Genomic DNA, 12,111 nt, shown 5'->3' on the forward strand with positions numbered 1-12,111 from the left:
CTGACCATGATGCATTCTAAACTAATCCCATCTGCTTGCACATGGTCCATTATTCCTCTATTCCCTGTCTATGTGACTGCTTAAATGCCTCTTAAAACTTTGCTTTGGTATCTGCTTCTACCATCTCCCCTGGCAGCATGTTCCAGGCACTCACCACTGTGCGTAAAAAAACTAACCTCGCACATCTCCTTTAAACTTGCCCCCTTTCATCTTAAGCCTATTCCCCTATATTGTTTTGACATTTCAAGCCTAGGAAAAAGATTCTGATTAGCCACCCTATACCTGCCTCTCATAATTTTACAAATTTATCAGGTTGCCCCTCAGCCTCCATAGCTCAAGTGAAGACAATCCAAATTTGTTCAACCTCTCCTGAGACCTGATGCATTCCAATCCAGACAACATTCTGACAAACCTCTTTGATACCCTTTCCAAAATCTCTGCATCCTTCCTATGGTGGGGTGAGTGGAACTGCACATAACTCTCCAAATATGGCCTAACCAAAGTTTTATACAGCTGCAACAAAACTTGCCAACTTCTACACTTAATGCTGAGACTGATGAAGACAAGCCTCCCTCTTCTTATCCACTTCTGTTGCCACTTTCAGAGAGCTATGGACTTTGACCTCAAGATCCTTCTGCACAAAGTTCCTAATGGTGTTGCCACTTACTAAATACTTTCAGCTTGCATTTGACCTTCCAAAATACATCACCTCACGGATTAAACTCCATCTGCCATTTCTCTATTCAACTTTCCAACTGATTTATAATCTGTTGTATTCATTGACAACCTTCTCACTATCCACAACTCTACCAATTTTCATGTTGCCTGCAAACTTACTAATCAGACATTTTTATCCAAATCATTTATATATCTTATAAGAGCACAGGTCCCAGCACTGATCCTTGCAGAACATCACTGGTCACAGATCTCGACAGAAAATCACCTTTCCACAACTACCCTCTGTCTTCTATGACAAAGCCAATTTTAATCCAACTAAATCAACTCACTTTGGATCCCCGGTTCCTCAATCTTCTGTACCAGCCTACCATGATGGACCTTATCAAATGCTTTAGTAAAGCCATTGTCAACCACATCCATGCCCTGCCCACAATCATCTTCATCACTTACTCAAAAAATTCAAACTGTTGAGTCAAGACCATCTCAAAAAAAAAGCATGTTAACTATCCCTAATAAATCCATTTGTTTTCAAAGGCAAGTAAATCCTGTCCCTAGGAATCATCTCCAATCACTTCCCTTGGTATTTCCCACTGGTGTAAGGTTCACTGGCCGATATTCCTGCTGTCCTTCTTAACCAAAGGAACAACATTGGCTATTCTCCAATCTTCTGGTACTTTGCCTGTGGCTAAGGAGGATACAAAGATCTCTGTCAAGAACCGAGCAATCTCCTCCCTTCCTCCCTCAGTATTCTGGAATAGAACCCATCAGGCTGGGGGAGCTATCTATCTTAATGCTTTTCAATCCAGCTAACACTTTCTCCTCCTTAATATGGATATGGGAGAAAGTGAGGACTGCAGATGCTGGAGATCAGAGCTGAAAATGTGTTGCTGGAAAAGCACAGCAGGTCAGGCAGCATCCAAGGAGCAGGAGCAGGAGAATCGATGAAGGGCTCATGCCCGAAACGTTGATTCTCCTGCTCCTTGGATGCTGCCTGACCTGCTGCTCTTTTCCAGCAACACATTTTCACCTTTATATTGATATGCCCTGGAATATTGATACTGTTTCCTAAAATCTTAACATCATCCATATCCTTTTCCTTGGTGAACACTGATGCAGAGTACTTATTAAGGACTTCATCTACTTTCTCTGACTTCACATATAAATTCCCTCCTTTGTCCTTGAGTGGACCTACCCTTGCTAAAGCAAGTAAAGCAATTATGGCAAAGGACCAGTCTAACCCTTATCCGCAAGGATTTAAAACATTTGGAATTATGATCACTACTCCAAAATGCTCCCCCACTGAAACTTCGATCACCTGGCCAAGGCTCATTCTTCAATACAAGGTGTAGTATGGCCCCTTTTCTAGCTAGATTATTTACATATTGTTTGAGGCAGCCCTTCTGGATGCACTTAACAAATTCTGCCCCATCTAACACTTTGGCACTAATGGAGTCCCAATCAATAGTGGGAAAATTAAAACCACCAATACAACAATCCTGTTGTAGTTTTTTCATTGACTAAGCTGCCAATATAATTGTTCCTCTATTGTCTGCTGGCTATTGGGAGTCCTATAGTATAACACCATCAGTGATTGCACTTTTCTTATTCCTGAGTTCTACCTGTATGGCCTTGTTGGATGAGCCCGCCATGCATCTGTGACATGATCCTTAAATGGTGATGCAACTCCCCCAACCCTTTTAGATCCCTCTTTATTATGCCGGAAACATCCAAATCCTGAAACATTGAGCAGGCAGTTCTGCCCTTCTCTCATCCAAACTCCTGCAATGGTTACAACATCAAGATCCATGTATTAATTCAGGTTCTAAATTCATCTGCCCTAATTGCTTTATTTGCTGTATTACATACATTTCAGACCGCCAGTCCCACCACGTTCATTAACTTGACCCTGTCTGTTCTTCCTATTAAACTAACTAGACTTAATCTCTCTTGTGTGCCCAACTACTTCACATGCTGACATACTGCTCTGTTTCCCAATCCCCACCACACTAGTTTAAATCCTCCTGAGTGGCACTAGCAAACCTCCCTGCAAGTACACTCCTGGCCCTTCAGTTTAGGTGCAAATTGTCCTTTCTTGTACAGGTCATAAAGTCATAGGGAGGTACACCCCCCACCACCCACCTACACACACACACACACACACACACACACACACCACAACAGTTAAAGTTATATTAAATAGTTTTTTAAAAAATATGTTGTAATTGTACCAGCCTGCACTATGTCCTCTGGCAGCTCATTCCATTGACACACCACCGTTGTATGAAAATATTGCCCTTTAGGCCCCTTTTAAATCTTTCCCTTCTCACCCTAAACCTAGTCCCTCCCTCCTACATCAGTGCTTTGGCCACACATTCAACTGTATTATCTTCCTACTTCTAGTCTCACGAGCATGTGGCACAGGGAGCAATTCTGAGCTAGAGGTCCTGCTTTTTAACTTTCTACTTACCTCCCTGAATTCCCTTTGCAGGACCTCATCTCTCTTCCTGCTTATGTCATTAGCATCAATATGGACCATGACCTCCGGCTACTCACCCTCCTCTTTCCGAATGTCCTATGTCCACTGAGAGACTCCTTGATCCTGGGACGTGGATCATACTGGAATCTCACTCATGGCCACAGAAACACCCATTTATGCCCATATCACTAACATTCACCTACACTTCAACCCTCCCTTCTGCAAAACAGAACCAACGATCTGGCTGCTGCTTTCCAACGAGAGGCCACCACAACCATACTGCTCCCTCTCCAACACACTCTACCCACACAAAGACACCCCGAACAGTATCCAAACAGCATACTTGTTTGAGAGCATAACAGCTACAGGTGATTCCTGCACTCTGTAGCTGCTACTCCTGGTGGTCACTCATCTGTCTGATTGATCGTTTGGCGTGACCACATCCCTGAAACTCTTATCTTCAAACCTTCTGCCAAGTGTATGCTCCTCTGAGGCCAACTGCTGCTCTGACCAATCCATGTAGTCTGAGAGGAGCTGTAGGTGCACATGCTTCCTATAGACAGTTGTCAGGCACATCCTCAGGCACCCCCCCCCATCTCTCACATCTCACAAGAGCAGCATAGCTCTCCATTAACTGCCAGTATAACCTCTCTACTAACTAGTGGATTAAATGAAAAGGAAAGGCCTTGACTTGAATACTGCTGACCATCCTCAGTGAAGCCCGACACTCACCAAAACCTGCATTTCGACCTCAACAGCAGCACTTTGACCTTCTAGCCCTTCTCCACACTGGCTGCTGCCACTAGAACTTGCCTCTCTTTCATGCTGCCATGAGGAAAGAAAATCTTCTCCCATAATCCTCCTAGGTAGTTTCTCACTACCACCCTTTTTTGGACACACTTCCTGCTGTTGAGCACCAGGTCCTTTCTGACGCCTTGTCTAGTTATAGCAAGTTAGCTGACTTCTCCCAGAATCCTGCTCAGTCACTTGTCACCACTGCTCTCTAATCAAGAATCACTTGCTGAATCATTCACTTGTTGCTCAGATGCAAGCCTTCAACTTCTCCTTGGGTAACATCGCATGGTCACTGCTCTACATTTTTAAACCAAATCACCCCGATATTCAATTAGCAGTTTCATTCCTTGTGCAATATTTTCAAAACTGAAGTTAAATATATTCTAATGAGGCCAACTGCACTTAAATAATAATCTAACATTTAAGTTTCTATTGAGAAACATATACCAGTAAGAGAAAAACCCAAAATTTACAGGTTAAATGTTCTGGGAATTGTGTCAATTTTTTTTTGGAAACTAGATTTGTTTCATCAGCCAAACTCCTTTAAAATAACAGTTAAAGTTATATTAAATAGTTTTTAAAAATATTGTATCTGCAAAGATTCATTTTAGCATGAAACAATTTGTTGCTTTTTAATATACTTGTGCTATTTTATTATTTGCAGGGTGTATTTCAGTGAAAGTTTAATGCTAAATATGTCAAATGTTTGCAAATTTGCAACTGAAGGATAGCAATGGGGATTGTGTTAACAATACTGCTTACAAAGATTTGGTCCTGAGCTTGATTGCCCTGTGGGGAATTTCTTGCATTATTTATTTCTCACACCATTTAGAGTTTCAGCCAGTAGCTCAATGTGATTGTTATGGCCAAACAAACAGTATGACATACACAAACAACCGCGTGTTAGACTAGGTCAGTTGAGCTGAAGTCTGGTTCATGAGTTTGAATGGCAAGGGCAGTAAAAGAGCTTGAAATAAAATCACAGCTTACAGATTACACATCTAAAATATAATACAATTTGTACTTTCAAATTGTGATATGGCGGCTTTTATAATTCTCCTGTGGAAGGCAAACAATTGAATCCACTTGTATCCTCCAGAAAACATGGAGAGTCACAAGCATGAGATTTGTGCAGAAGTGTTATTGGTCTATTTAATTAAGTAGATTTCACTGCATTAGTAAATAAAATGTCTTTATGTTCAATAAAATTCAGTCATATCTCAGCTACATGTGCTGTTGAAACAATCTCAGCTGCATCCTTTTTAATGAAATGCTTTTTTCCACACATCAAGTGCTTTATAGCAGCTTGCAAAAGATATCTGTTGTTTCAAAATGGGAAGAATATTTGTCTGTAAACTTCAAAAAAAAACTTTCCAGACCATTTGCAAAACTCTTAATTGTTGTCAGTTATACTTACAGGGCGAAAGATGTGAACATCCTGATTTCGAGACACCAGATGAGAGCTTTTGGCAATGCAAGTAGCCGTTTCTAGTTTATCTCCAGTCAACATCCATATCTGGAAAACGCAAGCATAGCTCCCATTAAAATGCAAGTGTGATAAAGCTGAAAAGAGACAAGTGCTCCAATACACATCAACAGACAAATTCAACTCAAGAAGTGCACTCAGCAATCTGACTTAAAAAGTTAAAGTAAAGTGAAATTCTGGATCATTGACTGCTACATTCGGAGAAGTTAAACAGTTCAAATCTGACAAACTCAACTGCAATTGTCCATTTTACTATTTCCATAAGTGATAAAAGAATGTTGATTAGTAGGTTTAGGTAGTAAGAGTTTAAATGTATTGTGAAATGTATCATTTGTTAGTTCCTTCAGGTCTACCCTCCTTGGAGCTTTCAAGTAGTTAGTATGATACAATTTGATTTGATGGCCTGTTGAATAAAAGATGGTTTTCTAAACAAACTACACTTTTCAATAGTGGAGAGCGAAACCAAAAGGATTTTCCACAGAAGAATGTGAGATAATATCTTTTCTCAGATATATTGCATAGATTATTTTCTAAATGCGGAGAAATTCAGAAATCTGAAGTGCAAAAGGACTCAGGCGTCCTAGTCCAGGATTCTCTTAAGGTACAATTGTAGGTTGAGTTGGTAGTTATGAAGGCAAATACAATATTGGCATTCATTTCAAGACAACTAGGATATAAAACGGATGTACTTCTGAGGCTCTATAAGGCTTTGGTCAGACCACACTTGGAACATTGAGAGCAATTTTGGGCCCCATCCCTCAGGAAGGAAGTACCAGCCCTGGAGCGGATCCAGAAGAGGTTCACAAGCATGATCCCAGGAATTAAAGGCCAAACATCTGAGGAACATTTGAGGACTCTGGGTCAATACTAAATGGAATTTAGAAGGATGAGGGAGAATCTTACATAATTGTAACTTGGGGAATACTGAACAGCCTGTACAGCGTGGACGTTGGGAAAATGTTAGTTTAGAAGTAAAGGGAAGACCCTTTGGAACACAGATGAGGAGAAACCTCTTCAGTCAGAGTGGTAAATCTATGGAATTCATTACCACAGAAGGCTGCGGAGGCCAGACCATTGAGTATATTTAAGACAGAGGTAGGTAGGTTTTTGATTGTCAAGAGGATCAAAGGTTGTCAAGAGGATTTAAAGAGAGACTCGAGAAGAACAAAGAGGGGATATGAGCAGTCTTTAGCAGGTCGAATAAAAGAGAACCCTAAAGTTTTCTATGTGAGAAATAAAAGGGTAGGAATAGGGCCAGTCAAAGGCAGAAATGGGAAGTTGTGTGTGGACCCTGTGGAGATTGGAGAGGTGCGAAACAAATATTTCTCATCGGCTTTCACTCAGGAAAAGGATAATATTTTAGCGGAGAAGAATGAGATACAAGATATTAGACTAGAAAGGATCGAGGTTAGTAAGGAAGAGGTGTTATCAATTCTAGAAGGAGTGAAAGTAGACAAGTCCCCTGCACCGGATGGGATTTATCAGATGATTCTCTGGGAAGGTAGGGAGATGGTGTTGGATCCTTTGTCTTTGATCTTTGAGCAGTCATTGTCTATAGATTTAGTACCAGAGGACTGGCGAATTGCAAATATTGTGCCCTTGTTCAAGAAGGGCAGTAGTGATGAACCAGGTAATTATAGACCAGTGAGCCTTACGTCTGTTGTAGGAAAAGTTTTGGAAAGGTTTATGAGAGGTAGGATTTATAATCATCCAGCAAGCAACAATTTGGTTTCAGACAGTCAACATGGTTTTGTGAAGGGCAGTTCATGTCTCACAAACCTCAGTTTTTTTGAGAAGGTGACCAAACATGTGGATGACGGTAGGGCAGTTGATGTGGTGTACATGGACTTCAGGAAGGCCTTTGATAAGGTTCCACATGTTAGGCTGTTGGACAAAGTACAGAGGCATGGTATTAAGGGTGATTTAGAAGTTTGGATTAGAAACGGTCCTTCCGTAAGAAGGTAGCGAGTGGTGGTTGATAGAAAACATTCAGCTTGGAGTCCAGTTACTAGTGGTGTGCTACAAGGATCTGTTTTTGGACCACTGCTGGACCACTTTATAAATGACTTCGATGCAGGCATAGGTGGATGTGCTAGTAAGTTGCAGATGACACTAAAATTGGTGGAGTAGTGGACAATGTGAAAGAACATTGCAGGTTGCAGGGGGAATTGGATAATTTGCAGAATTGGGCCGAGAGGTGGCAAATGGAGTTCAACACAGATAAATGTGAGGTGATCCACTATGGGAAGAATAACAGGAAGGCAGAATACTGGGTCAATGGAAAGATTCTTGGTAGAGTGGATGTGCAAAGGGATCTTGGAGTCCACGTATAGATCTGTGAAAGTTGTCACCCAGGTGTATAGTGCTGTTAAGGAGGCATTACGATGTGTTAAGTTTTATTGGGAGAGGGATTGAGCTCCGGAGCCATAATGTCCTGCTGCAACTATACAAAACGCTAGTGCGGTCGCACTTGGAACACTGTGCAGCTCTGATCACCTATTACAGGAAGGATGTGGAGGCACTGGAAAGGTGCAGCGAAGATTTACCCGGGTGTTGCCTGGTCTGGAGGGAAGCTTTTATAAGGAAAGGCCGAGAGACTTGGGTCTGTTCTCATTGGAAGGTTGAAGGCTAAGAGGGGATTTAATAGAGACATACATGATGATTAGAGGATTAGATAGGGTAGACAATGAAAGTCTTTTCCCCAGAATGATGTCAGCTTGTACAAGGGGGCATAACTACAAATTGAGGGGTGATAAATTTAAGACAATGTCAGAGGCAGGTTCTACACTCAGAGAATGCTAAGGGTGTGGAATGGCCTGCCTGCCAATATAGTTAACTCAGCAACATTAGTGAGATTTAAACAACCCTTGGATAAGCACATGATGATGATACTGTAGGGGGATGGGCTTAGATTAGTTCACAGGTCTGCCCAACATCAAGGGTCAAAGGACCTGGTCTGCACTGTATTGTTCTATGTTATGGGGAGAAAGTGGGAGAATGGGGTTGGGAAACTAATTAGCTATGATTGAACGGCGGAGCAGACTCAATAGGCCACATGGCCTAATTTCTCCTCCTACTCGTATGGTCTTATAATCATAAATGTTAAAGCCCCTGAAAGCAATGATGTCACCAACTAGATAGTCCTGGGATCACTGATATTCAAACTGGAGATACCTAAACAGAAAACTGGCGAAAGCATAATATACAACTCTTTTCAAAATGAAGAGTGAACAAATGATCAAGGTCACACTTTGTAAATAATTTTCTGTGACAAACATCACATTCCATGTTGGAAGCATGCATAAAACAACATTCTTATTTACTGTTTGTTCACCAGACACAAACTAATCCACTTGCTGAAATTATACACTTTTCCCTCATCCAAAGTGCAAGATCCACAAAAAGATATGATCATGACATTTGCTTGAGTAGAATTATGTATGTATTCTACACAACTCAATTTTGAACAGGTATTATTGAATCCTTCTCACTGTTCGTCAGTCTTGGCCCTCCAACTCAGAACATGTAATGTTTTCAATTAAGACTTCAATTAAATAAAGTCTATCTTATTTAAAAATGGTGAAATAAGAGTACTTAATTCATCACAAAAAGCTTCACTTATATTACCTATGATGTACTTACATAGGGAGTTCCAGAGTGGAACAAAGATAGCTGAAAGATCGGCACTGAAGTATGTGGTGGTGTATAAAGCTGGGGCGATCACAGCAATTAGTAAGGAAACACAATTGAGGGATTTTGTAATGAGAACAACTTTAAAAATGTAATATAGGGGAACAGAGTTATTTGTGGGACAGTAGAAAGGAGAATTATGGATGGCGTTCATGTGGGATAAAATTAGGCTGGACCATGTTGTAGGATGGATGGTTTAGGGTTGGGGAAATATGACAAACATCTTATTTAGTAGATCATAGTTTTAATGTTTCACTTATGTTCTTTCGTGTTTTTCAGTACAATACTGCTTAAATGACAATTATGACTCATGAAAATTGTATAATTCTGACCTTTATTCCAGCATTTCTCAACATCTCCAGGGTTGGTCTCACATCTGCTTGCAGTTGATCCTCCACTCCAGTGAGACAGAGAAGTTCCATTTCTCGCTCAAGACTCTCCACGACAGCTGCCACCTTTAGTGACCGATCATGAACACTTAGTTTTGCTTGATTATACCGGTTCTGTAAATAGTGGAAGAAAACAATTTTTCAACTGACTGAAACTGTAGTGGAGAATATTGAAGTTGGGCACAGATATTCTTAGTGAGCATGACATGAATAAATACTTCCATAGTGCTCTGTATGGGTAGTTCGAATCGTAACCTGAAATAACCACAGAAAACGAAGGAAATAGTCAGCAACTAGTTCTGAACAAAGATGGATGACCTAAAATATAAACACTTTTATTGTCTCCTCTGATGTTACCAGACCTGCTACATATGTCCTGCTCTTATTCCATCATCCATATTATTTTCCTTTTGTTTGTGCACAACTTTGGACAGATTTACAAATTAGCAAAGAATCTTTCATCACTGAGTACATAATACAACAATGCATTGTAAATGGCAGTGAGCAGAAAGAAAATCCTGTCCTTTTTTGGCATGTAGGTTGCCTTGACTATGAACAAATTATAATATTTATGTCCATAAGGCAGTTTGAAAAAAACATTCAGGGTCCCTGGTTTTAGAAATAGAGTTACAAAAACCAGAAAGTTGAGGCAAATCTCTTTAAATATTGGTGTGGCTTAAGCAGGGACAGTGTTTCTAAGAAGGCTACCAAGGTCCTGGGCGGGGGGAGGGGGGAAGAGATTTAGGTTTAAAATAGGACTATAGAAGCTGAGACGTTTGAGGGAAGATTTAATTAGAGGCATTTAATGAGTTTTGGGAGAAACTATTTCTACTATTTAAAGGATTGGTAATCAAAGAAGAATATTAAAAGCAACTGGTAAAAGAGCTCAAGGTAAGCGGAGGTGAAATTGCATGTTATTCAATTACATGCCAGGTTGTTACAACCTAAACAAAAACAGAAATTTCTGGAAAAGCACAGCAGCTCTGGCAGCAAGCTCCGAAGGAACGTCAACTCTTATTCCTCTCCACAGATGCTGAGTTTTTCCACCAATTTCTGTTTTTGCTTCTGATTTCCAACATCTGCATTCTTTTGGGTTTTTCTTTTGCTACACCTATGTTATTCAAAGGAAGATCAATTAAAAAGCTTCAAGTGGCACAATGCGACCCAAAATCAAACAGACACATTTTGGCACCATATTTGGAGAGTTTAATCTTATTTTACGCCAGTGCGCGTTTACAGAATTTAAACTTCTTGTAATTTCACACAAACAGGTATAGTTAAAATTATGTTAAGAAATATTGAAAAGATTAATTGGTCAAATTGTTGGATATAGCAAAAGCAACAATCCTGGGACAAAGTTTTGATTTTCTCTATTTATAGTCGACCTAGAGATTACCAGTGTACTAAATAGCATTGATTTCCCAATACCGAAATCTTCCCTACCTTCATGAAAACAAAATTCTATTCTTTTTCCCCATTAATGCGATATGGGCATCACTGGCTTTAAGACCAGGATTTATTGTCCACCCCTAATTGCCCAAAGTGCAGTTAAGGATCAACCACATTGTGGTGGGTCTGGAGTCACATGTAGGCCAGACCAGGCAAGGATGGTAGATTTCCATTCCCAAATGGATTTCCCTGTCAATCACAATGGTTTCATGGTCATCATTAACCTCTTAATTGCAACTTCTCAGTGAATTCAAATGCTTTCAGTGGTCAAGGTGTGACTTACACCCTGGCCCCCAGAACATTGCGTGCCTTTGGATTAATAGTCTAGCGATAACACCAACAGGCCATCATCTGTCCTGCTGAGTTAAAGATGTTGCAAACTTGAATTAAATAACTTAATAATGATTTACCATTTCCAATAAGTTAGGACAATTCTCTCAATAATTGTAACTATGGCAGAAATCATGCCCACTAAAGTAAAACTTAAAGGACATATTTTACTGCCGACAATGTACAATAAAAATGCATAAGCTACTTATTTGCAAGAATGCCATATAAATCATGCTATTTTAAGATTTGCAAACTGCAAGATAATCCTCCGTTCACAGTTGCACTAAATGGGTCAAAGTTAATAAAGACTTAACTAATACCCTGTTTTAGTTGCAAGTTCAAATTCAATTAAAGTGCCACTAATAAGATTTGAATTGCAGCATTGCAAATATATTGGACTTATGCATAGAAAATGAAGTAATTAATTTGTGGCAGAATGTGTTATCGGGAAGATCTACGACAGTGCTGGGATCAAATTCAAATACATGTGATTTTCAATAAAATAAATTGAGATCAGTCTCAAAAGTCAAACATATGAAATAAAAACAGCCCCAAGCTCTACCTTTGTTCTTCTTTGATTAAGACAGCATTTCGTATTTAAAAGAGGTCAAATGAAATCAGACTTTACATTGTTCAATTGTGTACCAAATCTATACCAACTGTGATTGGGAAAACTTGGTCCATTTAGGACCACCAGATGAACACAGACTTCACTGAACAAGAGGTGAAGAATCTTTCCCGTCAGACTCACATTTAGCATGACCAACATTCTTTTTTCTAACTTTGTTGCACATCTACTGACTTCTTTGATTTCAGAC

The 12,111-nt window shown here is 39.9% G+C and overlaps 1 protein-coding gene across 2 annotated transcripts in view; it reads right to left on the reverse strand.

Annotated features, from left to right (window-relative positions):
* atp9b (ATPase phospholipid transporting 9B) overlaps positions 1–12,111 on the reverse strand; it is a 344,153-nt gene that overhangs the window by 28,268 nt on the left and 303,774 nt on the right. For both annotated transcript variants that reach the window (XM_072570843.1, XM_072570844.1), the window contains exons 19-20: positions 9,458–9,628; positions 5,367–5,465 (exon numbers count right to left, since the gene is read on the reverse strand). In XM_072570843.1, the coding sequence (XP_072426944.1) occupies positions 5,367–5,465; positions 9,458–9,628 (270 nt within the window). The remainder of the gene's footprint in view (positions 1–5,366; positions 5,466–9,457; positions 9,629–12,111) is intronic.

The sequence above is a fragment of the Chiloscyllium punctatum genome, chromosome 5, assembly GCF_047496795.1.
Source record: "Chiloscyllium punctatum isolate Juve2018m chromosome 5, sChiPun1.3, whole genome shotgun sequence".
Taxonomy (NCBI): Eukaryota; Metazoa; Chordata; class Chondrichthyes; order Orectolobiformes; family Hemiscylliidae; genus Chiloscyllium; species Chiloscyllium punctatum.